This window comes from Ochotona princeps, chromosome 3 (genome assembly GCF_030435755.1).
Source record: "Ochotona princeps isolate mOchPri1 chromosome 3, mOchPri1.hap1, whole genome shotgun sequence".
Classification (NCBI taxonomy): domain Eukaryota; kingdom Metazoa; phylum Chordata; class Mammalia; order Lagomorpha; family Ochotonidae; genus Ochotona; species Ochotona princeps.
The window spans coordinates 29,037,044-29,060,736 of NC_080834.1; the positions used below are offsets into that span (position 1 = coordinate 29,037,044).

A 23,693-nucleotide genomic window follows, 5' to 3' on the forward strand; every position below is an offset into this window, starting at 1 on the left:
AGCCAGGCACAATGGTTCAATTGCCTAATCCTTTCCTTGTAAGCGCTAGCATCCCATATAGGCGCTGGTTCATGTCCCAGCTGCTCCACTTCCCATCCAGCTCCCTGCCTGTGGCCTGGGAACGCAGTCGCGGACGGCCCAAAGCCCTGGGACCCTGCACCTGTGTGGGAGACCCAGAGAAGGCTCCTGGCTCCTGGCTCCTGGCTTCAGATCAGCTCAGTTCCTGGCTGTTGTGGCCACTTGGGGAGTTAATCAGTGGATGGAGGATCTTTCTCTCCATCTCTCCTCCTCTCTGTAAGTCTGCCTTTCAAATAAAAAATTAATCTTTTTTTAAAAATCCCAAGTATTTCACTAAAAAACTATTAGAACTTGTAAGTTCATCAAGTTTGCAAAACACTAGATCACTATACAAACATCAATTGCATTTCTATGTACTTGTTAAGTTTTTAAAAATCCACTTAAAACAGCTTCTAAAAGAATAAAATATTTTCTAATACATTTAACAAAGGAAATGCAAAACTTGAAATTCTGAAAACTACATAACACAGCTGAATGAAATTATAGAAGATTTTACTCGAATGGCATCCCTACATTTATGACAACACTCTCCCAGCGAGCAGGTCCAACACCACCTGCCCAGAATCCCAGCTAAGTCTCTGCCGTAGCTGACAAGGTGACTCCAAGACTCCATGGAAACGCAAGGGACTGGGAACAGGTCTGCACGCGGGGGGAGCACACGGCGCTCTGCCAACTGAGGAGTAATCCTGAGATTCCAGGGTGAGACAGGCAGCTGGGGAGGAGAATGAACGAGGTGATGGGGCCGGGTTCCAAATTTCATGACAGTTTTTCTTTATCAACATTTTTTAGGAGTTAACCATGGGACATTATTTTTGACTCTCATCCGAAATCCCATGTTGGGCTGGCAGGGGTGGTCAGCATCCTGGGGGCAAAGGTAAACGGAGGGGTGACTCGAGATAACCATCACAAGCTTCGCTGTCACAGGGTCAGGATGAGTGAGGAGGAGAACCAAGTCGGGAGGTCTACACCTCACCAGCAACAGCCATCAGAATGCCGTGGTATTCGCACGAGGATACATGTGTAGATCCACGCGACACACGTGAGAATCAAGAAACCAGCGTATCCGTGGTCAGCTGGTGGTCACACGGTTTCTGAGAGCTCTCGACACGGAGTCCTCTTCAGTCACTGCTGCCCGGACAGCCACATCCCCGCAAGACACCACTCAAGATGAACATGAACTCAAGATGCCGAGATGCAGGCAGAGCACCCGAGCTGAGACACCCACCTCCGCCTCCCATTCCCTCCTTCTTGCTAACGTTCACTCCGGGGAGTAGCAGGCAATGGCTCAAGGAGTCGGGCCTGCCACCCAGGAGAGACCCAGACTCCGTTCCTGCTCTGACCTTTGGTCTGGGCCAGCCCTGACCATCGTGAGCACTTGCAGAATGGTCCAGCAACTGGGAGTCCTGTCCAGTGCTAGCACTTGCTCGCTCAACTGCCCCTCCCTCTCTGCCTCTCAAATCCAAACTAAAGGAAAACAAGACTGCTGTGAGTTTGTGGAACATGAACTCCGTATGCGATTAGCTTGAGATTAGAAGGAAAGCATTCATATATTTCTAAAAACTGAGTGTTTGTACCAAAGATACACAGACATAAAGCCAGAATTTAATGCTATAAAGCAAAAAGATGTTAACAGTTCACAGAAATCTTCCACCTTTCAATTTCAAACTTCATTTTCTTTTTTTTAATTCTTTTGGGGCCAGAGCTGTGATGCAGCCATACAGGCACCAGCTTAAGTCCTGGCTGCTCCACTTCTGATCCCGCTCCCTGCTCATGGCCGGGAAGAGCAGCAAGGACAGCCCACGTGCTTGGGCCCCTGCACCCACTGGGAGACCTGGATGATGTTCCTGGCTCCTCTGGCCGGACCTGCTACAGCCATCCAGGAAGTGAATCATCACGCAGAGCACAGCTCTTTCTTTCTGTCTCTCCTGTTTTTCTCTGTAACTCCGTCAAATCACTAAATCAACCTGTAAAAAATTCTTTCTACTCACCTTCTAAGCAATACACTTTTTTGCCTGTGCATTTGATTTATGAATGTCCAGGTTTTACCAGTTCATCTGTCTCTGGCTGTTCTTAATTTTGTACATGATCCAGGAAGCCATGATGCTGTGTGCCACGTGGAAAGCTCCGTGTACTCTGGTCTGTACCAAGTTGTGACGGCCTCAGGGGAGCTGAGTTCTACAATAGCAGACAATCTGCCTTACACGTGTGACGGCTTTCTAACAACTGATTCGTCTACACCTCCGTTTAAAACACTCGGAACTGAACTGGGTCCCCTCAGCTGCTGAAGCCTGTGCTGTGGACAGCACACCCAGGTGCACATGCAGGACATGATGACCAGCTGGAGACTGCAGAGGACGTCCAGTACCATGGAGGGCAGAACAAACTGGGCAGCTCTGCAGGCCAAACTTCGACAGTATCTGGGGGAGTGGGCACTCCGCGGTGGACCATGTCAGTCTGCGCACCCTGGAAGGATTTCTGCAACCTTGAAGCAATGAAATCAACAGCATCTCAGACTATCCAAACCACTTCAGCAGAACCCTCGGAGCATGCGCCACATCAGGGACCCTGGGATGACACTGGGTGGCCCCAACCCCTGGGTACTGAGGCAAATGCTGGGAGCAGCCCTCTTCCCTTCTCTGCCCACTTTCCCCAGACACAGGAAGAAGAGAAGAGATTGGAAACAGCTGTCTCATCCAGTCTCCCCCACTCCCTTGACCCGCCTCCCCCTAATCACTGGTCCAATGCACATGCATCCTTTTTAACTATGTAACCAAAATAAATGTATTATACATATATAAATAATACACTGATTAAATGGATGTTTATTTTTTCAAAAATAAGATTGAGTTCTTACCCCTCCTATGTGCAAAATTCAATAGAAACTAGATCAAAGATATGTGTAAGAGCTAAAACTATAAAGCTCTTGGAAGCAAACATGGGTATAAAACTTCATGACCCTGAATGTGGCAATGGGTTCTTAGATATGACATCAAAAGTACAACAGGCAAAGAAAAAACCCACCCAAGTCAAAGGCTGTTAAAATTAAAAAAAAAAAAAAAACTTGTGTGCTTTCTTTAATACTATCACCAAAAAAAAGCGACCCACAAATTGAGAAAACTCTTGGAAGTTAGAAAATCATATCCAGAATATGCAAAAGAAAAAATCTTTTAACTGAAAGCATTCCAATCTAAAAACAGGTAAATATGTATTTCTCCCAAGAAAATATACGAGTGTCCTAGAAATATTTAAAATGTTCAAAACCATTTGTCACAAGGAAAAACCAGATCAAAGCCTCCATTCAGTGTCACTTCACATTCACAAGGATGGCTTACCCAAAAAGTCAGATAATAGAAGTTCTGAAAGATGAGAGGGACCAGAGAAGTCAGACAGCACAAGTGGGACGCGAAGCGGCCTGCAAGAAACGCTCCGAGGAGTCTCTGGGTGAAATGGAACAACACCAGAGAGTAACTTCTATGAGAAAATAAACATCCTAAGAAAAGCAAATACACCAGCCATTACTGCAGCTAACATTGTAACAACGGTTTGGCAGCTGTGTTGTGGTGTAGCAAGGTAAGCCGCCATGTGCAACCTGGTATTCCAGCAGGTCTCAGTCCTCTCACTTACCTGCAAATCCAGTGGACTTGTCTTTCGGAGTCCTTTGGCAGTCACTCCTCACCTGCATTTCTGGTGGCTTTTCCCAGGGCTGTCCCTCGGCAGTAAGTCCTGACCTGGGCGTGAATTCACAGCTCACTGCTCTCCCTCAGCTGTGTGATACCCCGGTCTCCCTGCCCATCCTGGAGCACGCCGGGCGGCCCGAGGGTTGCATCCAGTGCCACTGGAGCCCAGGTTGCCCATCCCGGAGCCACCCCAGGCAGTGGCAAAAGGAGCCCTTAGCAGGCAGGAGGGGCGGCGGGGTCCAGGGGGCCAGCCCACCCGGGGCCAGCCCCTCTCGCCGTCACCCTTCTTCACCAGCTGACAGAAAAGCAACAGCAGCAAACAAGCAGTGCGCTTCTTCAAGTTTTACAACTACCAAAACAAGTTATTTTAAGGAATACACAGCATTAGAACTGCACGGATATCACCGAACACTCTGCGAGTCGGATTACAGGCTCAGCTCTGGTGTGCCCACACCTCGACACCACAGGTCAGTTACAAACGGCTCATGGCCACTAAGTGGCTGCAAGGAAGACCACAGACAAGCTCTTGGAAGGATTTTAATGTTAAAACATGTGTTTTAAAAGGTAGATTTAGCAGGATTACATTTTGTGAGCTGAACAGACAATGCCCACATTAATTCAGTCAGGCCTCCCAGCTTGCTTCGTGGCTCTGTTAAACCATTCTACAGGGCATAAATATTAAACGCTTACAAAATACATGTCATTTGAAATGTTTTAAATACAAATCACAAATATGAACATAAGACAACACACTGCAGTCTTACATTTATAAACAGTGTAACAGTGAAAAATCAACAGCTTCCAATAAGAAGACAGAGCTCGGCAGGCGCCTGGCCGCCCGCGGCATCGCAGACAGGAGCAGCTGGGCTAGTGTCATTCTTTCAGTTGGACAACAGAAGATGAAAAAACAAATGTTCAAGTAGAGATACTAAAATTAGGTTCCTTTCTAAACTGAATTTCAAATACCTCTAAGTCTTGAGGAGTGCTGAGGCTGTCAGATGGACTCTGGTAGGAATCCAGCCGGAACAGGTCAGGTTCAAGCCACAAGGCAGGACGGGAGCTAGCGCGGGGTGCTTCACACTGCTCACAGAGCCGGCTAGGACCTGTGTACCCACGTCAGAAAGCCTCTGGCTCAGTGACTAGTGGAGAAAACCCAGATTCTCAAACAAGAATCTCGCATATGAAGTCCAAGAACAAATAGGTTCAACAAAAACAAAAACCAAAAATTAGTCTGTGCGTTTTTGTTATTTAAAAAAAAAATAGTGTACACCAGGTCTTTGAGCTGATCTTGAGCAGCCCCCGCTTGCACTCCTCTCCTGGTGTTCAGCTGAAAGGGTGCAGGACAATAGCCACCACTTTGTTACAGACTAAAATCCAGCAGGTGACACCGACTCCACCTAAAGCAGAGAAACACCGTGAGCAGGCCGGCCCCTCTCCCTCCACTGCGGGCGACTTGAGCCTTAGCTTCTTCCTGAGAGCTATGAGCTGAGAGAGACCAGGTTTGTGTTTCACAGGTTCAAGTTCATCATACTGTCTACAATAGATTCACAGCACCGCATTCTCTACCAGGCAGGAACGACACCTAACCAGACACAGCGGGATGCCCCTTTCCTCACGGGGGGCGTGTGACGTTAGGGGACTGCAAGAGAACGGGCCTCTCCTCTCACAAGTAAGCATAACAAAGGTTTCATAAGCAAGTATTCACCCATGACTTGCTGGTCTGAAAACGGACAGGGCAGAGCAGCCCTTGTCCCGGAGCACTGCAAGGGGCCTACAGGCCGTGTGGGCGCCTGCAAGGGTAGCCTGCCGTTCCCCTGGGACCACTGCAGAGGGCCTGGTGCCTTCAAACCATGGTGCCTTCTCATACAGGAATCGGCTTCTAGCATAATTACTAAACACAACCAGACTGCTACAAGCCTGGGTGCTGTGGTGCTTTGAAAAGAAAGTTATTATTTATTTGAAAGGTAGAACGACAGAGAGAGAGACACATGTTCAGTGTGCTGCTTTGAATGCCCACAACAGCTGCGGGCGGGCCAGGAACTAACTCCAGGCAGGTCTCCTGGGGAGGGGAGAGGGGAGAAGAACTCCCAGGGGCCCGAACTCCATCCAGGCAGTCTCCCCCCGCCCCCGGGGCAGAAGTCAGGTACCTGAGCCACAGTGTGGTGCTTCCCAGAGCCAGCAACAGCAGAAATCCGGATGAGAAAGGAGCAAAAGTGAGCAGTGTTGTGGCACGGCACGTTAAGCCACCACCTGACATGCCAGCATCCTGTGAGTGCGGATTTGAGTCCTGGCCGATCCATGTGCAGCCCAGCTCCCTGCTAAGGCACCTGGGAAGGCAGTGAAGGATGGCCCCAAAGGTTGGACCCGACACCTGCACAGTCCCAGGCTCCCGGCTGCACCCTGGCCCAGCCCGTCACTGTGGCCATTTGAGGAGCAAACCAGATGACAGAAGAGCTCTGGTCCTCCCTCTCTAACTGCCTTTCAAATAAACAAATTAATCTTTAATAAACAAAAAGTGGAGTAGGACTTGGTCCTGTGGTGTCCGAGAGGCACCTTACCCCGCTGTTGCACAGCACCCACTGCAGCACACGCTAACAGCACGCCAGGAGGGCCTAGACACACGCTGCTGCACAGCCAAAGCAGCACCTCTGACACAGTACACTGAGAACAGCCACTAACGAGCTCTTACTGAGGCTTGGCGAGGCAGTCTCAACGTCTCAGCGTCTGCATCCTCCCTGCAAAACGCAAACACGGAGGGCCGAGCCCCGAGTGCTCACCAGAAGCCCTGTGTCCCAGCGCCTCCCTGCTGCCGAGCCCCGCTTCCTGCAGTTACACACCCTGGAGGGCAGACACAACGACTCCAGGAGTCAGGTCTCAGGTCTCCACCACCCAGCTGAGAGTGGGTTGCCAGCACCCCTGCTGCAGGCATCTGAGTGGCAGACAGGATGGAGGGTGAGGGAAAGGGGTGTGAGTGTACAGGAGAGTGGCTAGATAGGATGGGGTGTGTGTGTGACAGGTGTGTGGTTACACAGGATGGAGTGTGTGTGTGTGACAGGTGTGCAGCTAGATAAGATGGGGTGTGTGTGTGTGTGAGAGAGACTAGACATGATGGGACAGTGTGTGTGTGCCTGTGTGTGTGTGTGTGTGTGACAGGTGTGCAGCTAGGTAAGATGGGGTGTGTGTGTGTGTGTGTGAGAGAGAGACTAGACATGATGGGACAGTGTGTGTGCCTGTGTGACAGGTGTGCGGTTAGATAGGATGAGGGGTGGTATATTTGTGTGTGTGTGTGTGTGTGTGTGTGTGTACACCAGTACACAAATACATTTCTACCTTACAAATAAATCTTAAAAATTGTTTTGGGACTGGCACAGTGGCTCCACAAGCTAATCTTCCACCTGCAAGCGCCTGAATCCCTTACGGGAACTAGTTCATGTCCTGACTACTCCACAGCGGATCCTTCTCCCTGTTCATGGCCTGGGAAAACCTTGCGCCTTGCACCCTGCACCCAGGGAGACCCAGAAGAGCTCCTGGCTTCAGAGTGGCTCAGCTTCAGCCACTGTAGCTATTTGGGGAATGAACCAGGAGATGGAAGATCTACCTCTCTGCTTCTTCTCTCTGCAAAACCACCTTACAACAATAAATAAATTTTTTTAAAAACTAGTTTAAGGGCCAGGCGGCATGGCCTAGTGGCTAAAGTCCTCGCCTTGAACGCCCTGGGATCCCATATGGGCACCGGTTCTAATCCCAGCAGCTCCACTTCCCACCCAGCTCCCTGCTTGTGGCCTGGGAAAGCAGTCGAGGACGGCCCAAAGCTTTGGGACCCTGCACCCGTGTGGGGGACCCGGAAAAGGTTCCTAGTTGCCGGCTTCGGATTGGCTCAGCTCCGGTCATTGCGGTCACTTGGGGAGTGAATCACTGGATGGAAGATCTTCCTCTCTGTCTCTCCTCCTCTCTGTATATCTGACTTTGCAATAAAAAATAAATAAATCTTAAAAAAAAAAAACTACTTTAAGTTCCTGTGTTGAAGCCTTAACCTTCACAGCGAAGTGTGAGGGGTAGGACCTTTCGGGGTCTTGAAGGCAAAGACCCCATGAGTGGCATGGGTGCTCTCAGAGAGGCCCCAGGCCAGCGCCCCAGAAGCCCGAAAATCGTGTCACCAGACATGGCAGCTGCCAGCACCTTGAGCCTGTACTTCTAGACTCTGCTTCTGCAAGAAATGAATCCTGCTGTTTGTACGCTAACAACTGGTGGTATTTTGTCCTACAGCAACCCAGACAGACACACAGGGAAACAGCTCACGAGGTGACACTCAGCACGGGCCTAAAACACTGTGTGCCAGCCGGCCTTAACTGTAGTTAAAACAGGTGGGGAATGCGGTGAAGAAAAACACCTCTTTAAGGGGAATTATCCACAGCTACTGGGGCTTTCGCAAATTCATGCATGTTTTTTCAATCATTCTACAAAAACAGGTACTACTACTCTTCATGTCTAAAAGAGAGAGGAGTGTCCCTGGCCAACAGCAGGATGCCACGAAGAGGCCCTCTACAACCGGACGAGGGCAGGAGAGACACACTGCCAATCCATGGCCGAGGACTCCAAGCACTGGCGTGGGCTCCAGGGCAGTCTTGGGACCACGCCACAGCTGTGCCCCTCAGCCTTGCGCTGACACAGGACAAAGGAAGGGACTCCTCCAGACCCCAGTTTCCTCACAGCAGGCCTCGTGGAGTCGCGACCTCAAAGCACGGAGCACAGCAGGACACAGGCCCCCTGGGCCTCCACCACGCGTGTCCGCAGAGGCACATCCAGCCTCTGGCTGCTTTCAGAGCCGTCTTACCTGCCACCCTGGTAGGAAAAGCCACCAGACGGTCAAGCGGGGTTATCCACTTCCTGGGCACGACAGCCACGGGCACGGAGTAATACTTCCAAATGAGCGAGATCATCAGGGCAGCCTGGAAAGACACCAAGGTGAGGCAGACGGCCCGGCCCCTGCCGAGGCAGCCCGCGCCTCGGGCCCGGCTTCGTCAAACGCCCCAGGAGAGGCAGCGCTCCGGTGCAGTGCTGAGATGCCACTCCGCAGTCCCACGTGCCCTGGCAGAGCGCCAGGCCCAAGTCCCAGCGCCCACTTCCACGCCAGCTCCTACAAGTGTGGGCACTGAGAAGCAGTGGTTCGCGGCTCAAGCACCTGGGTCTCTAAGCCCCACACGGGAAACATGAGATTAGCTCTGGACTCCCGGCTTTGGCCTGGCCCAGCCCTGGCTGCTAAGACAGTCAGATATACAAAGAGGAGAGACAGAGGAAGATCTTCCGTTCATTGATTCACTCCCTATGCGGTCACAACAGACGGAGCTGCGCCAATCCGAAGCCCCAAGAGCCTCTTCCGGGTCTCCCATGTGGGTGCAGAGTTCCAGGGATTTGGGCCGTCCTCAACTACTTTCCCAGGCCACAAGCAGGGAGCTGGACAGGAAGCAGGGCCACCAGGATCAGAACCGGTCCCCACGTAGGATCCCTGCGCATGCAAGGTGAGGACTTTAGCTGCTGGGCTACCACGCCAGGCCCAGCAGATGAGATTTTAAATACACTCCTAAAAATTGGGGGTTTTGCACGTATTGGCTTACATATTCTTCCTCAGGGAAGATCACCCCCAGCGTGGAAGCAGTTCAGTATGGGCAGCCACTGCCCAGTGGGTGACGCGGCACAGCCAACACTGACAGCAGCAGAAACGGGAGGAATTCCGGGGGCAGCACAGCACAACACAACAAACTCTCCAGACGAGGAGCAGAGCCTGGGCCCTTCCCTGCAGGTGCTTGCTGAGCGCACCGAGGACAAGCAGCAGTCAAGGTCCTGACCATCACAGAAGACACAAGGTCCGGCCAGCTGCCCGCCGCAGGGCCCGGCACAGCTGCTCAGACAGAGGCACAGACCACGGTGACCAGTCACACGTTGGCCAGGCCACGGGAGAAGCCTGAGTGCCCAGCCTGCAGCACACGCCGCTGGAGGCCATGCCAATGTCCGTGCCCAGGATGACAGCACAGCACGCTTACCTGCAGGATGTAGAAAGCAACGCTTATAACCCATTTTATCTTGGCTAGCTGGGCTGTCCGTGCTTTCACTGAAAAGAAAAACAACAAAATAATTAGGTAAGCCATGAAAACCCAAGAAGATATGCATGTACTGTGCACAGAAATATTATTTGTCCTTATGAAGTATTTTCCAATGTAAGCGGAATAGTCACTCAGTATATGTCAATAACTTAGGCACTTTGTGTGGCGGTGAGCCTGTCACTTGGGACACCCACAACCACCGGGACAATGCCTGGGTTTGCGCTCCACTCGCACTTCCGACCTAGCTCCCTCTGAAGCACACCCTGGGAGGTGGCCAGCGACAGTCCTCCAAGACCCTGGGCCCCCCACCCACAAAACAGACCCAGCTCCAGGCTCCTGGCTTCAGCTGGTCGCGCCTCAGCTGCGGCAGGCAGAACTATGGATGGGAGACGGGTGTTTCTGTCTTTTGTCTCTGCCTCTCTCTCTATCTCTTCTTCTAAATAAAATAAGCTTTTAAAAATAAAATGGAGGGCCCGGCGGCGTGGCCTAGCGGCTAGAGTCCTCGCCTTGAAAGCCCCGGGATCCCATATGGGCGCCGGTTCTAATCCCGGCAGCTCCACTTCCCATCCAGCTCCCTGCTTGTGGCCTGGGAAAGCAGTTGAGGACGGCCCAATGCATTGGGACACTGCACCCGCGTGGGAGACCCGGAAGAGGTTCCAGGTTCCCGGCTTCGGATCGGCGCGCATCGGCCCGTTGCGGCTCACTTGGGGAGTGAATCATCGGACGGAAGATCTTCCTCTCTGTCTCTCCTCTGTGTATATCTGGCTGTAATAAAATGAATAAATCTTTAAAAAAAATAAATAAATAAAATAAAATGGAAAGGGGCCCGGCGGCGTGGCCTAGCAGCTAAAGTCCTCGCCTTGAATGCCCTGGGATCCCATATGGGCGCCGGTTCTAATCCCAGCAGTTCCACTTCCCATCGAGCTCCCTGCTTATGGCCTGGGAAAGCAGTCGAGGATGGCCCAATGCTTTGGGACCCTGCACCCATGCGGGAGACCTGGAAGAGGTTCCAGGTTCCCGGCTTCGGATCGGCGCATACCGGCTGTTGCGGCTCACTTGGGGAGTGAATCATCGGACGGAAGATCTTCCTCTCTGTCTCTCCTCCTCTCTGTATATCTGGCTTTCCAATAATAATAAATAAATCTTTAAAAAAAATAATAAAATAAAATGGAAAACAGAATTTTTAAAAACATCCATCATCTCAATAATTATTCAAAATTGAATCCAGTTCAAATTGTGCGATCCTTTAACTTTAAAAACACACTGGAGACTCCTTTATACTGCAGATACTCCCTGCCAGCGGGACCGAATCCCCTTTCCTGTTTTCGGTCTACACAGGAGTCCAGCTCAGGCCCTCGATCACTTTGACTCCCTCCCTCCCTACACAGCACAGCTGCCCGCACACACGCCTCCTCTCCAACAGCTCACTCAGTGAGGACACTGCCCGGTCCTTCCCAGACTGGCAAAGCCCCCGGAAGCCTTCTGGGAGAGGTTGTTCTGGGTTTTTCTCAGAAAGGAGCTGACCCTGAGCCCCTGACACCACGCTGGCTCTGAAGGAACCTAACAGGACTAACCACACGTCCGTGTTTAGAAACCAAAGGCTCCCAGGACACAAGGAGAGACGAACGGTCATTCCACTGAGGCAAGTGTGTGTCCCCACCTAAGGGCTCCCAGCCCCAGGCTCCCCGCGCCTCACAGCCGTACCGTGAGTTTTGAGTTTATCCGTCATCTTGTTGATCTTCCTCTCCAGCCGGGCGTACCGGGCAAACTCGTCCATCATGTTGACCGTGGACAGCTCCTGCTTCATGTCCTGGATCTCAGCTCGCATCTGCGACTCCTGCTCGGCATCCTTCTGCAGGGCCCTGGACATCTGGCAGGACGGACAGCGGGATCAGCACTGCCCACGTGGGGACAGAGGGCCCCACATCCCTGGCTCTGCCTCTGGGTCCTGAGCCAGCAACACAGAATCTTGGCCACTCTGTGGCCTGACCAGCTGCACGCTTTCCCTGCAAGCTGGAGCCATAAACGCCCATGGACACTGACAAAGCCATCTAGTTTCCTGCTAAAAAAAAAAAAAAAAAAAACCACCGCGAATAGCACGACTGCTCACTGCACAGAATCCAGGCCCGCTTCTGAGTGCAAGCCCTTCAATGTTCCAGCCAGCAGATCCAGTAAGACCAGGTGCTTTTAGACCCAAGCCTATTCCTTGTAGAGCTCAGCTTAACAAGTGCTAATCAACTCCTTAGCCCACAACACTTCAATACTGACATAAACTCCACACCTGCCTGGATAAGGCATCCCTTATCCCTTATCCCTTATCCCACAGCAGGCTCCAAGTCCCTGAGTGCACTGGACTCAGCAGTCGGTGGCTAGCACTTTCTGGCTGGGCATCCCAGCCCACAACACCGCCAGTGTGGGGCGTACCTTGGGGGAATTTGTCTTCACTACGGCAGTGACACTGCAAGTATAAAACAAAAACCAAGTCCATCACCTGTGGGTCGGGTGACAGGAATAAGGAAATTTTAAAAAAGGAACTCAGTCAAAGCATGGCAGAGGCCACATGGGGTGAGATGGCATGCACACTGGTGACAGAGTGGGCACAAAGGCCTGACCCGTCACCAGGGCAACACCTTGAGGAGGAAGGAAGTCAGTCACCTCGCTGTTGCACTGCGTCACGCGTCCATACCTGGCATGGCCGCCAGAGGGCACTCTGTGCCAGGGAGGGCAAGGGACCAAAACCCCCCAGGGGGCCCTGGGAGCACCCCCCTCCCCGCAAAGTCTCAGCAAACACCCACTGAGCCTTAGGACACAGGAAAGGCCGAGTGGGGCGTGAGGGCACTGCTGCCCCACACCGTGAGCACCACGCCTCGGGAGGACTCAGGCGGGAGGACTCACTCTCAGGTGGGCCAGGAAACAAAACTGGTTCTCCATGCTGTACAAATTCACTTTTCTGCACACTTATAAATTTCAAATTTTTAAAATATCTTAATAAAAATTATAAAAAGAATTTTTTTAGATATCTGAACAAGCCAGGGGCGTGTACCTGAAGTCTATGGTATAATGCAGAAGCACAATGAATGACTTTCTCTCCCACAGCCCACAGGTCTCTTCTGCCAACCAACAGTGAGGCAATTCCAACTCAAGCTCAGTAAGCTGGGCCCCTCCGTCTCCCCGGGCACCGCGTCAGCGCCGGACCCCTCCGTCTCCCGGGGGCACCAGGACAGCACTGGGCCCCTCCGTCTCCCGGGGGCACCAGGACAGCACTGGGCCCCTCCGTCTCCCGGGGCACCGGGTCAGCGCCGGACCCCTACGTCTCCCAGAGCACCGGGTCAGCGCCGAGCCCCTACGTCTCCCAGGGCACCGGGTCAGCTGTGCAGGGACGCCCTCTGCATGGACCCTGAGGTGTGGCCACCCTGAGGTGCCTGCAGTGTCTTGGTGAAGGCACAGCTTTCAGACTTTGAATCCGAAGCAGGTCGCGCACGCGCATACACACGCACACGTTCACTCTTATTTCTTTGAAAGGCAGAATTCGAGAAATTTCTCATCCACTGGTTCACTCCCCAGATGGCTACAACAGCCAGGATCAGGCCGAAGCCAGGAGCCAGGAGCTCTTCCAGGTCTCCCACGTGGCTGCCGGGTCCCAAGGCTTTGGGCCGTCCTCCACTGCTTTCCCAGGCCACAAGCAGGGAGCTGGATGGGAAGCAGGGCCGCTGGGATTAGAACCAGAGCCCATATGGGATCCCAGCGCAGTCAAAGGCGAGGACCTTAGCCATTAGGCTACCACGCTGGACCCGAGACACCTTCCTCTTACAGCTATCTGCCAAGAACAGTGGCACAGAAACATTATACGCCCTTATGAAAATACAGTTACTAACCAGAAAGGGCAAACAGTCACTCGTGACTTGGCGAACACCAGCACTGGAGAGCCACGCGTGGCCATCCAAACGCCCCAGAATTATGGGCCACATCTGAATTCCAGTAGAGCAATGCAAACACCTGTTTTCTTACAGGAATACCCCAAAACTACCTGACAGGTCATGGAACACTCAGAACTGGAAGGAACGCTCACGGGCCGGGTCAGGCCCACCAAGGACTTCGCAGCAGGAAAGGAGTTAACAGACTCCTGTCAAGAGGAGCAGAAATCCCGAGAAACCCAGAGTGGACTCGGCCCTCCCTGTCCACAGGGCCTGGCCACAGTCGCCCGCGGGTCCCCTTTGGTCAGGTGAAGTGGCCTCCCGGGGCACCCCCAGCGGCTCCCCGCCCTGGACACTCCTGGTCCCTCCAGGGCAGGGCTCCGCAGCGGCTGACCTCGCCCTCTGGGGGAAGAAGCAGGTCCCTCTGCAGCTCTAGGCCAGGAACCGCCCGCATCAGGTCAGCCCGGGCTGGGAGGCGGGCAACCCGCCAGGCCTGGGCGCCCTGCCCGCCCCGGGCGCCCGCAGACGGGCAAGCACGCTGGCATGGGCACTCCGCCCTCAGCGCTCTCGGCTCTGCAGCAGGAACTCCAGGGGAGACTCCCTGCGGCAGGTCCACCTCTCGCCTCAATCCCACACAGGGTGAGAGAAACCCAACACCAGCGGGCGGCCCAAACCCCAGGCCCAGCACACACTGGGCTGCCCTGGCTTTGGGCGGGAGGAGCGCCTGGCGCCTGCGCAGTGGGTGCAGCTCCCGGGCACCGGGCTTGGCGCCTGCGCAATGCGCCTCCCCTGCACCGACAGACTCGGATTCCACCCAATGGACCTTTGTCCAGCTGCCCCTCCCACCGCCTGACAACGTCCTGGATCGCCACAAAATGTAGCGAGCGCCCTGTGGCCAGTTTAGACAAAAGAAGAACTCCAACCCGTAATGCCAGGGACCGTGTGCCCTCGTGCGCCCATCGCCCAGCCCAGCAGGTGGCTGAGGTCCCCATAAGGATCTCCAAGCTGGAGCAGGTGGTCAGCAGCGGATGAGCACGGCCCCGAGTCCACCTTCGTCGCTGACCATGCGGGCAGCATCTCGTCCGCCAAGGCCAGCAGGTTCCCAGCAGCCTTCTCAGACCCAGCCACGAGGCAAACCACACGGCATTATTACTTTCCCGTGTTTGAACAATTACAGGGGTGAGCTCTGCTGGGATGACCTCAGGTTAATCATCTGCGCGGCGTAACAATCAGGGCATGGGCTTTACAGCGCTCAGTGGCCTGAAGTTAGAGGCATACGGGGCAGACACCGGTCCAAGGCGGAGCCCAGTGCGCCCTCCCACACCCAGATGACCAATGGGCAGCCTCACAGGGCACCAGCCCCGCCCACGTCTAAGTGGACTTGTCCAGAGCACAGGCTTGCAGCAGGCGTGGCCAAGGCGCCTAGGTGACAGGCCTTATTCACAGCACTGCCACGCCGGAGCACATCGTCCTCGCTATCAGCTGAGCAATTAGACTCCAAGCAGACCAGCAGCACGCAGCGGCTCTGAGCAGCTCAGAGGTGAACCGGCTGCAGGGGCGCAGGAAGCACGGGGGCAGTGCACCAAGAAAGACAGCTCACAGCGTGGAAAAGTATTCAAACTTCATGCCTGTAAGAAGTCAGGCTCCACGGGCCAACACCGTGACACTGCCTGCAGTTCCAGCCTCCACACAAGCGCCATGTCAAGTCCCAGCTGCTCCACTTCCAATCCAGCTCCCTGCTGCATGCCTGAGAAAGCAGACAACGGCCACGTGACTGGGCCCCCTGATCCAGCTGGGAGGCCCGAATGGAGTCCCACGCTCCTGGCTCAGCCTGGCCCGGTCCACACCTGAGTCAGGAAGTGAACCAGCAGATGGAAGACTCACTCATTCTCTCTCACGCCTTATCTTTCAAATAATCTTAAGAAAGATTAATATCCAGAATAAAGACCTCCTAACTCAATGCCAAAACAGGCACCTGGCTTAAAAGGGGGTTGAGGGTGGCGAGGGACTTGACCAGACACTTGTCCAAAGAACATACAAACTGCACACGGATCAGATGGACCCATCTCTCCTGTGTGCTCACCACACAGTCACGTCCAGGCTCCCAGGCCATGCTCCCTGACGGCAAGCACCAGCCCGGCCTCTTCCCATCAGCCCGCTTCTGATCCCTCCCACCTGGACACAACAGCCAGGACGCAAACCGGCACCTCAGTACGGACTGCCAGGGCCTGGAGCAGCAGCTTAACGCACTGTGCCGCATGTCCACCAAACAAACAAAAACTGCAAGTCCAAAAAATGACCGTGGAGGATGAGCAGCTGTGACCTTGGGCAGTGCCGACGGGAAGCTAAGAGACCACAGCCACAGTACAGAAGGACAGACCAAGCAGGGGACCGGGCTGTGCCAAGGGTTCCCAGCTGCTTCTTGGCCATGGGGCTGAAGTCACAGCACTCTGCTTCAGTTGGGAAGGCCCACGCGCTGGGGTCCTTGCTGCAGGAGACCAGATGCAACTCCTGGCTCCTGGCTTCGCTCTGGCCCAGCCCTGGTTGTGGCCATTCAAGCGGTGAACAAGCAGATAGAAGACAATTCCCTGCCTCAAATAAATAAATCTTTAAAAAGAATTAAGCATGTACAATCCAGCAATTCCATCTCTGGGTAAATACCCTAAAGTACCGAAACCAGAGATTCTTAGCAGTGGTATACCTGTGGTCCAACATTACAGAAGCATGAATGGTAACAGCTAAAAAGCAAAAACAGGGCCCGGCGTGGTCTAGTGGCTAAAGTCCTCGCCCTGAATGCACCGGGATCCCATATGGGTGCCAGTTCTAATCCCGGCAGCTCCACTTCCCATCCAGCTCCCTGCTTGTGGCCTGGGAAAGCAGTCGAGGACGGCCCAAAGCCTTGGGACCCTGCACCCGCGTGGGAACCTGGAAAGAAGTTCCTGGTTCCCTGCTTCGGATCGGCGCAGTACCGGCCGTTGCGGCTCACTTAGGGAGTGAATCATCAGATGGAAAAATCTTCCTCTCTGTCTCTCCTCCTTTCTGTATATCTGGTTTTTCAGTAAAAATAAATAAATCTTTTTTAAAAATAAAATAAAAAGCAAAAACAACTCAAGTGCCCATCCACATGCAACAGGCTAAACAAAAGGCAGGAAGCAAAAAGCAGGCAGGAGAGGGCAGGTGGGACAGGGCAGGCAGGACAGGGCAGACGGTCCGACCCCCCCTTCAGGTGAGAGGGGCGCATGGGGCATGGAAGTGCCAAGGGCACCAAGTGTCAGATGAACATGCTCTGGATGGCGACAGAGGCACAACAGTGTGACAGCACCATGCACACTCCCAAGGGACATGAGAAACTGTCCTGGATCCTGTAAAATTAACAACGACAGGGAGGAAAACAGGCTGAGGCCAGCTCTATAACTCCCTAAAGCAATACTAAGGACCCAGGTCATCATCTTAAAGCGAACAGGCACGGGGCAGGCACTGTGGCACGGTCAGTTAAGGCACCGCTTGGGCGCAAACCGGGGTGTCAACCTGGAGCCTTGGCTCCTCAAGGCTTCAGCTCCAGCTTCCTGCTCACACACCAGGGAGGCAGCAAATGAGGGTGCAAGTCCCTGGGTTCCCACCACCACACGGGACACCCCCTAAGTTCCCACTACCCACATAGGACCTCCTGAGTTCCCATCACTCATATGGGACCCCCTGGCTCCCAACACCCACACAAGACCCCAAGTTCCCAGCTCTTCACTTAAAGAAAAAAAAGAGAATTAGCCGTAGCCCAGGACCCTAGATCACAGCTGTGCAAGCAGCACTCCCACACTGCTAGAATACAACACACAGATGGGTGAGCACCACCACCGGGAGGACACAGGATAACATGCCAACGCAGGCAGCCCCTCACCGGCACTGTGGGCACCCAGAGGACGCCCCTGGTTGGGGCAGCCCCGGATGGCCCGCCGGGGCCCGAGCCACCCTTCGCAGCCACTCTTGCGGTACCATTCACCGGGTGCAGCAACCCTGACAGCTCAACACGTGGCAGTGCAGGAGAGTGGGTGTTGCCCGAACCCCGACAGCCTCCCGCCTCACCCACCCCACCAGACCCGCCACAAAGCCTGGGGGTCCCGGGGGCTAACGGAAACCGGGGAGCGAGCGGGGTGGCGGCGAGCGGACACGCGGCCAAGGAGCAGGTGCGCCCGCTCCCCTACCCCGGCACCGCCTCCCCAAGCCGCAACTGAGGAGAAAACTCTGCAGCTTCTGGACGCTGACTGCCGTCTGCAACCCGGCGCTCTCCGGCCGTCCGAAGCTGGCCCTGGGGCGGCCCAGGGGAGACCGCTGCCCACGCCGGCCTCGGGAAGGCCAGGCAGCCACTTACAAAGGAGGACAAGGAGGGCAGGAGGATCCGAAGGACATTGCAGCCGAACACGAAGCTGAGCACCAGCAGCCACGCCCAGCGGTCGGCCTCGGCCGCGCTCATCCCGCCCGTTCCCGGGACGCCCCGCGCCTCTGCAGATTCCGCTGCCCGGGGGAACCACGCCGGCGGCCGCGCCTGCGCGCCGGCACTCGCGGCGCGCGCCTGCGCACTGCCCGCGCCGATGCGGGGACGGAGCCATCTTGGGTGCGGCGGCTTCGCTGGTTTTTGGCCTTCCGGGGTTCCGTAGAGGCCTGCTGCCCGGCCGCGGTCCACGCCGGCGCAGTTTTTCGAAAAGTGGTTTTGTAGAGCTGGTCATTGTCTGCGAACCAGTTATGTCATTTAATTAATTGTTTTTAGGTTGACTCGCTTTTGCTACAAAATTAAAGTAGAGCTTTCCAGAACTAGGAGGCCTCATAGCAGTTGATAACTGGAAAAAAAAATAACGTTTCCTGAGGCGGGTGTTGGACAACTGGGTTCCGCTGTCCAGTCCAGCCGCCTGCTCACACGCACCGAGTGAGCCCTGCCACCCACACGGGAGCTCTGGACGGAGCACCCCCTTGGCGCCAACCTGACCGAGTCCCTCCCCGGGGGACAGTTTCAGGGGTGGCCTGTCACTTGGGTACTCACATTCCCTCCTCTCCATGCCACTCAGATTTTTGTTTTGAGCCAAAAGGACTTTCTAAGAAACTCTATGTAAAGTTTCTTTAAAACTAATAACATCTGGAACATAGGCATTAATTAACCAGCAGGCACTGGTTATAATGTGCCTGTGATAATTTTGGAGATTTTAGCAGTTTAAGAATCCCAAAACTTTGGTGTAACAAGTAAAGCCTCTGCCTGCCTCACTGGCATCCCATGTGGGCGCTGGTTCAAGTCCCAGCTGCTCCACTCAGATGCAGCTCCATGCTCATGGTCCAGAAAGCACGGGAAGATGGCCCCTGCACCCACGTGGGGGACGGGAAGAAGCTCCTGGCTCCTGCCTTTGGCAGGCCCAGGTCCCGTCATTGTGACTGTTTGGGGGAGTGAACCAGCAGCAGCTGCAAGATCTCTTTCTGTAACTGCCGTTCAGATTTAAAAAGTTGTTTTTTTAAAGATTTATTTATTTTTATTACAAGGTCAGATATACAGAGAGGAACCAGGAACCTCTTCCGGGTCTCCCACGCAGGTGCAGGGTCCCAATGCCTTGGGCCATCCTCGACTGCTTTCCCAGGCCACAAGCAGGGAGCTGGATGGGAAGTGGAGCTGCCAGGATTAGAACCAACACCCATATGGGATGCCAGCACTTGGAGACTCCTGCTTAAAATTATGCGAGGTGTGGTTCCACAGACTTCTGTTTCAAGAAAACATGCCACGTGATGGGATTTAATGGCAGTGGGGTGACTCTTACCCCTGAAAGGGCATGGTGGCAGGGAGATGGCTGTAGCACAGGGCAGAATACAGCCCAGGACTGGCGCCTGCGGCTGGATCAGTCATTGGTCACGGCCAGGCTGGGCTCCGCTAGCCACTGGAGACGCAGGTGGGGTTACAACCGCCCAGGAAGACTTGAGGCGCTTCATCCCAAACCCCCTCGTGCACCGCAGGCTCTGCAGTTCAGCTGCAAGATAAAGGTCCCGCCAGACCCCGCCCAGCCGATCCCAGGACAGACCAGGTGACTCCTGGTGGGGCAAGCAGGGTTAAGGACTTTTGTTATTATTTATTTGGAAGACAACATTACAGAAAGACAAGGAGATAGAGCTTGATTCTGCTGGTTCACATCTCAGAGAGCCACAGTGGCAGGCCTGGGTCAGGGCTAAGCTGCGCCCAAGACAGGAGCCTGGAATTCAATCCAGGTTTTCCACATGGCTAGCATTCCCAGGCTCATTAACAGGGAGACGGATTAGAAGGGGAGCTGCTGGGATTCACACTAGAACTCATTTGGGTTGAAGGCTTGACCTATTAGGGTCCGGGCTAGAGCCCCCTGGACGTTAGGGTGTGAGCTAGTCAACCCCCAGAGAACGACAGAGTCTCACTGGTAATGCAAACAGCAGACACAGTTAATTGTGCCAGCATGCTGGGGTCAGACCGCACTTGAGGCACGCAGGCCAGCCGAGCGGGGTCAGACCGCAAGCTAGCCCCACACAGAAGATAATATAGGCCCTTTTGGGCTGAGACATACATCAAAAGTGACAACCTTAGACGTGTTAATTTTTTTATGGCCTCCAGGCGCAGGCAGTCTGTTCCATTCTCACACCCATTATCTTTATGCCTTATCCCGTTGTCACACCCTTAGCTTCCTCCTGTTCATGGGACCTGCCCTCCTGCCCCTGGGTTAGCTGATAGACCACAGGTTGCAGGGCAGCAAAGAACAGATTTATCAATAAAGCAGAATCCTCCCAGAGTCCAGGCGCCTCCTGGCCTAGCAAAGTACCAGTTTTCTCAGCACACTGCCCAATAAAAACATTCCATTGTAACATTCTAACATTCTATCATTCTAACATTTTACCCACACTCTAACAAACCCACACTGCCATAACACTGCCCCGTGCAGGAGTTTGACACTGGAGAGTGTCCTAGGCTCTTCGTGGGCTGGGAGAGGACTGTGGGTACTGGGTGGTCACAAGCTGTCCAGTTTGAACAACTCAGCTCTCCTCTGCATGCCTGGCCAGCAGAACCAACATCAACACTTGGAGGCTGAATTAGCATACTAACATGCAGAAAGAAGACATGAGAGCCAGAACATGTGCGTGTGAACCAGTCCAGGGCAAGCGCAGCCTAAGGTAGCAGACGCAGCTCGTTTCCTAATGTTGCTATAATCAATAGCCACAAATGCATCACTTCAAGTCACACAGATCCATTACTGTATAGGTCTAGCGGTCAGAAATCCGAAGTGCAACTCAGGCGGCGCAAAGTGAAAGTGCTGCCAGGGTCGCCTTGCTCCTGGAGGCGGAAGGGCCGTCTACTCCCCCTCCTTTCTGTAACGTCCAGAGATGCCCGTATTCCTGAGCTCACGGCCCTCTAAGAACTACATGATTAGGAGCTGTCCCCGTGGCATAGCAAGTTAGTCCTCCTGCACCCACTTGGAGATCTAGGAGAACTCCTGACTCCTGGTTTTGAATTAACTCAGCTCAGGCCATTGCAACCATGGGGGAGATGAACCAGTAGATGGAAGATATTCTCTCTCTCTCTCCTTCTTGCTGTCTCCTCTCTGTAAATCTGCCTTTCAAATAAAAATAAACAAATCCTTTTCAAGAAGAAAAAAAGAGCTTTATGATTATCCCCTTAGATAAGTCAGCATAATCTCCTCTCTTAAAAAGACTTTATTTAGGGATGGCATAGTGGTTTAATAGGCTAGTCCTCCTACTGCCAGTGTCAGCATCCCATATCAGAGCTGGTTTGAGTCCCTACTGCTCCACTTCCCATCCAGCTGCCTGCTTGTGGCCTGAGAAAGCACCAGCGGATAGTCCTTGGGCCCCTACACCCATGTCGGAGAGCTAGAGGAAGCTCCTGGCTTCTGGCTCTAGATAGGTTCAGCTTAAGTCATTGCAACCATTTGGGTGAATGAACCAGCAGATCGAAGATTTCTCTTCTTTCTTTCTCCCTCTGTCTCTCTGTCTCTCTGTCTCTCTGTCTCTCTGTCTCTCTCTCTCTGTGTTTGTCTCCTCTCTGTAAATCTGCTTCTAATTAAATAAAAATAATTAAATATTTAAATAATAATAATAAAATTTTAGCTTAGACACATCTGCAAAGTGATTTTGCTACATGAGAGAGCATGTCCACAGGTTGTGGAGTTGCGGGGGATGCATCATTTGTTCCAGCATGGAAGCTTTGTGCAAATGAACTAAAATGACTTTAGGGGCCCGGCGGCGTGGTCTAACGGCTAAATTCCTCACCTCGAACGCACCAGGATCCCAAATGGGTGCCGGTTCTAATCCCGGCAGCTCCACTTCCCACCCAGCTCCCTGCTTGTGGCCTGGGAAAGCAGTCGAGGACGGCCCAAAGCCTTGGGACCCTGCACCCATGTGGGAGACCCGGAAGAAGTCCCTGGTTCCCGGCTTCGGATCGGCGCAGCACCAGCCGTTGCGCTCACTCGGGGAGTGAATCATCGGACGGAAGATCTTCGTCTCTGTCTCTCCTCCTCTGTGTATATCTGGCTGTAATATCTGGCTGTAATAAAATGAATAAATCTTTAAAAAAAAAAAAAAAAAAGAAAAGAGGACTGGGCTGCGGGAATTAGCTGTGCGTAAGAATGTAAGACCTTCAAGTGCCTTTAAAACCTAACACCTACTCCTGGACCTTTCTCCCTCCGTAACAAGCGTCTTCATGGTGCCCGGCACAGGAAACAGGGCTGCTACATCTGATGTTCAATGCATGCATGCAGCGGCAGAGGGGCACACATCACATAAGAGCAGTAGCCATTATCCCCGCCCTGCCCAGTTGTCTGTCCTAGGGGTAACCCCTGGTACTGCTTCGAGACAACACAGCAGATGCTTATAGAGGGCGGGGTGGGGGAGGCAGATAAGGAATAGGAAGTTGCAATTTCAAACTGAGACATAGGGGAAGCCAGCATCACGGCCGGCCGGCTAAGCCACCACCTGTGACGCAAGCACGGCCTGCGGAAGCAATGGTTTCTTTATCTTAGCGATGAACACACGCTGGACCAGAAAGACTCCGGCCAGTACCAGCAGCCTTCGAGTCCCGGTTCCAGTCCCGCCTTCCTGCTCAGTCACTCCCCGAGAGGAGGCAGTGGTCACAGCTCCAATCATGGAATTTGAACCTGGATTGACAACTCCGGGTCCTGGACTTTTGGGGTGCAAACAAGTGGGGCGGGGAGCCCTGTTTCTTCAAAGAGACATGTCTAAAAAAATCAGAACTTTTCCCAAGAAGTTCCGGCTTTTGATTTCTCTTTCTAGGCCCGAAGCCTGGATCAACTTTGAAGACTCTAAGGCGAGCGCCTGGTTTCTAAAGGGCCCGCACACGCGTGGGCGAGCTCCCGCGCGCCTTCCCACGGCCTCTGCTCTGGCGCCTGCGCAGAGTCCGGTCTCCACAGGCCTGCGAAGCCGAGGAGGCGGTGCGCCTGAGGACGGCCTTCCCGCCGGCCCGTCTCCCTGCCCCGCAGCCCGGTGTGCGGTGCCGCTCCGCGAGGACTTCTGACTGGAACGGCCGGGGCCCGAGCGCCACCTGAGCTAGGCCGGCCAGGCGCCCAGGTAACCGGAGGCTTGTGGGCGGGGCCGCGTCACGCGCCACGTGACGCGCCCCGGCCAATGAGCGCGCAGACCGCACTTTGCAGCTCCGCTTCAAACCAACTACCGTGAGGCCCCACGGCCTCGGGGCGCCCCGCCTCCCCACCCACCCTTGCGCGGGGTCGGGGGCCCCGGGAGATGGCGGGAAGGGGTGGGGGCGCCCCGGCGCGGGGGGCGGGCCGGCGGGGTCGAGTGACGGCCGGCCTCGCCTATTCCGGGCGCGGGCTGCGGCACGCGCGCGCGGCGGGGTGGGCCCCGCAGCCAATGGGGGGCGGGGGGCGGCCCGGGCGGCGGGGAGC

The 23,693-nt window shown here is 54.2% G+C and overlaps 1 protein-coding gene across 1 annotated transcript; it reads right to left on the reverse strand.

The window, feature by feature from the left end:
• Window positions 1–5,038: 5,038 nt before the first annotated feature.
• Window positions 5,039–18,260, reverse strand: GET1 (guided entry of tail-anchored proteins factor 1). Its single transcript, XM_004594105.4, has 5 exons — window positions 18,137–18,260; window positions 11,561–11,726; window positions 9,797–9,864; window positions 8,590–8,704; window positions 5,039–5,152 (listed from the first exon to the last, which is right to left on the reverse strand). The coding sequence occupies exons 1-5, from the start codon at window positions 18,236–18,238 to the stop codon at window positions 5,079–5,081; spliced, it is 525 nt and encodes a 174-aa protein (XP_004594162.1). The 5' UTR covers window positions 18,239–18,260; the 3' UTR covers window positions 5,039–5,078.
• Window positions 18,261–23,693: the final 5,433 nt, after the last annotated feature.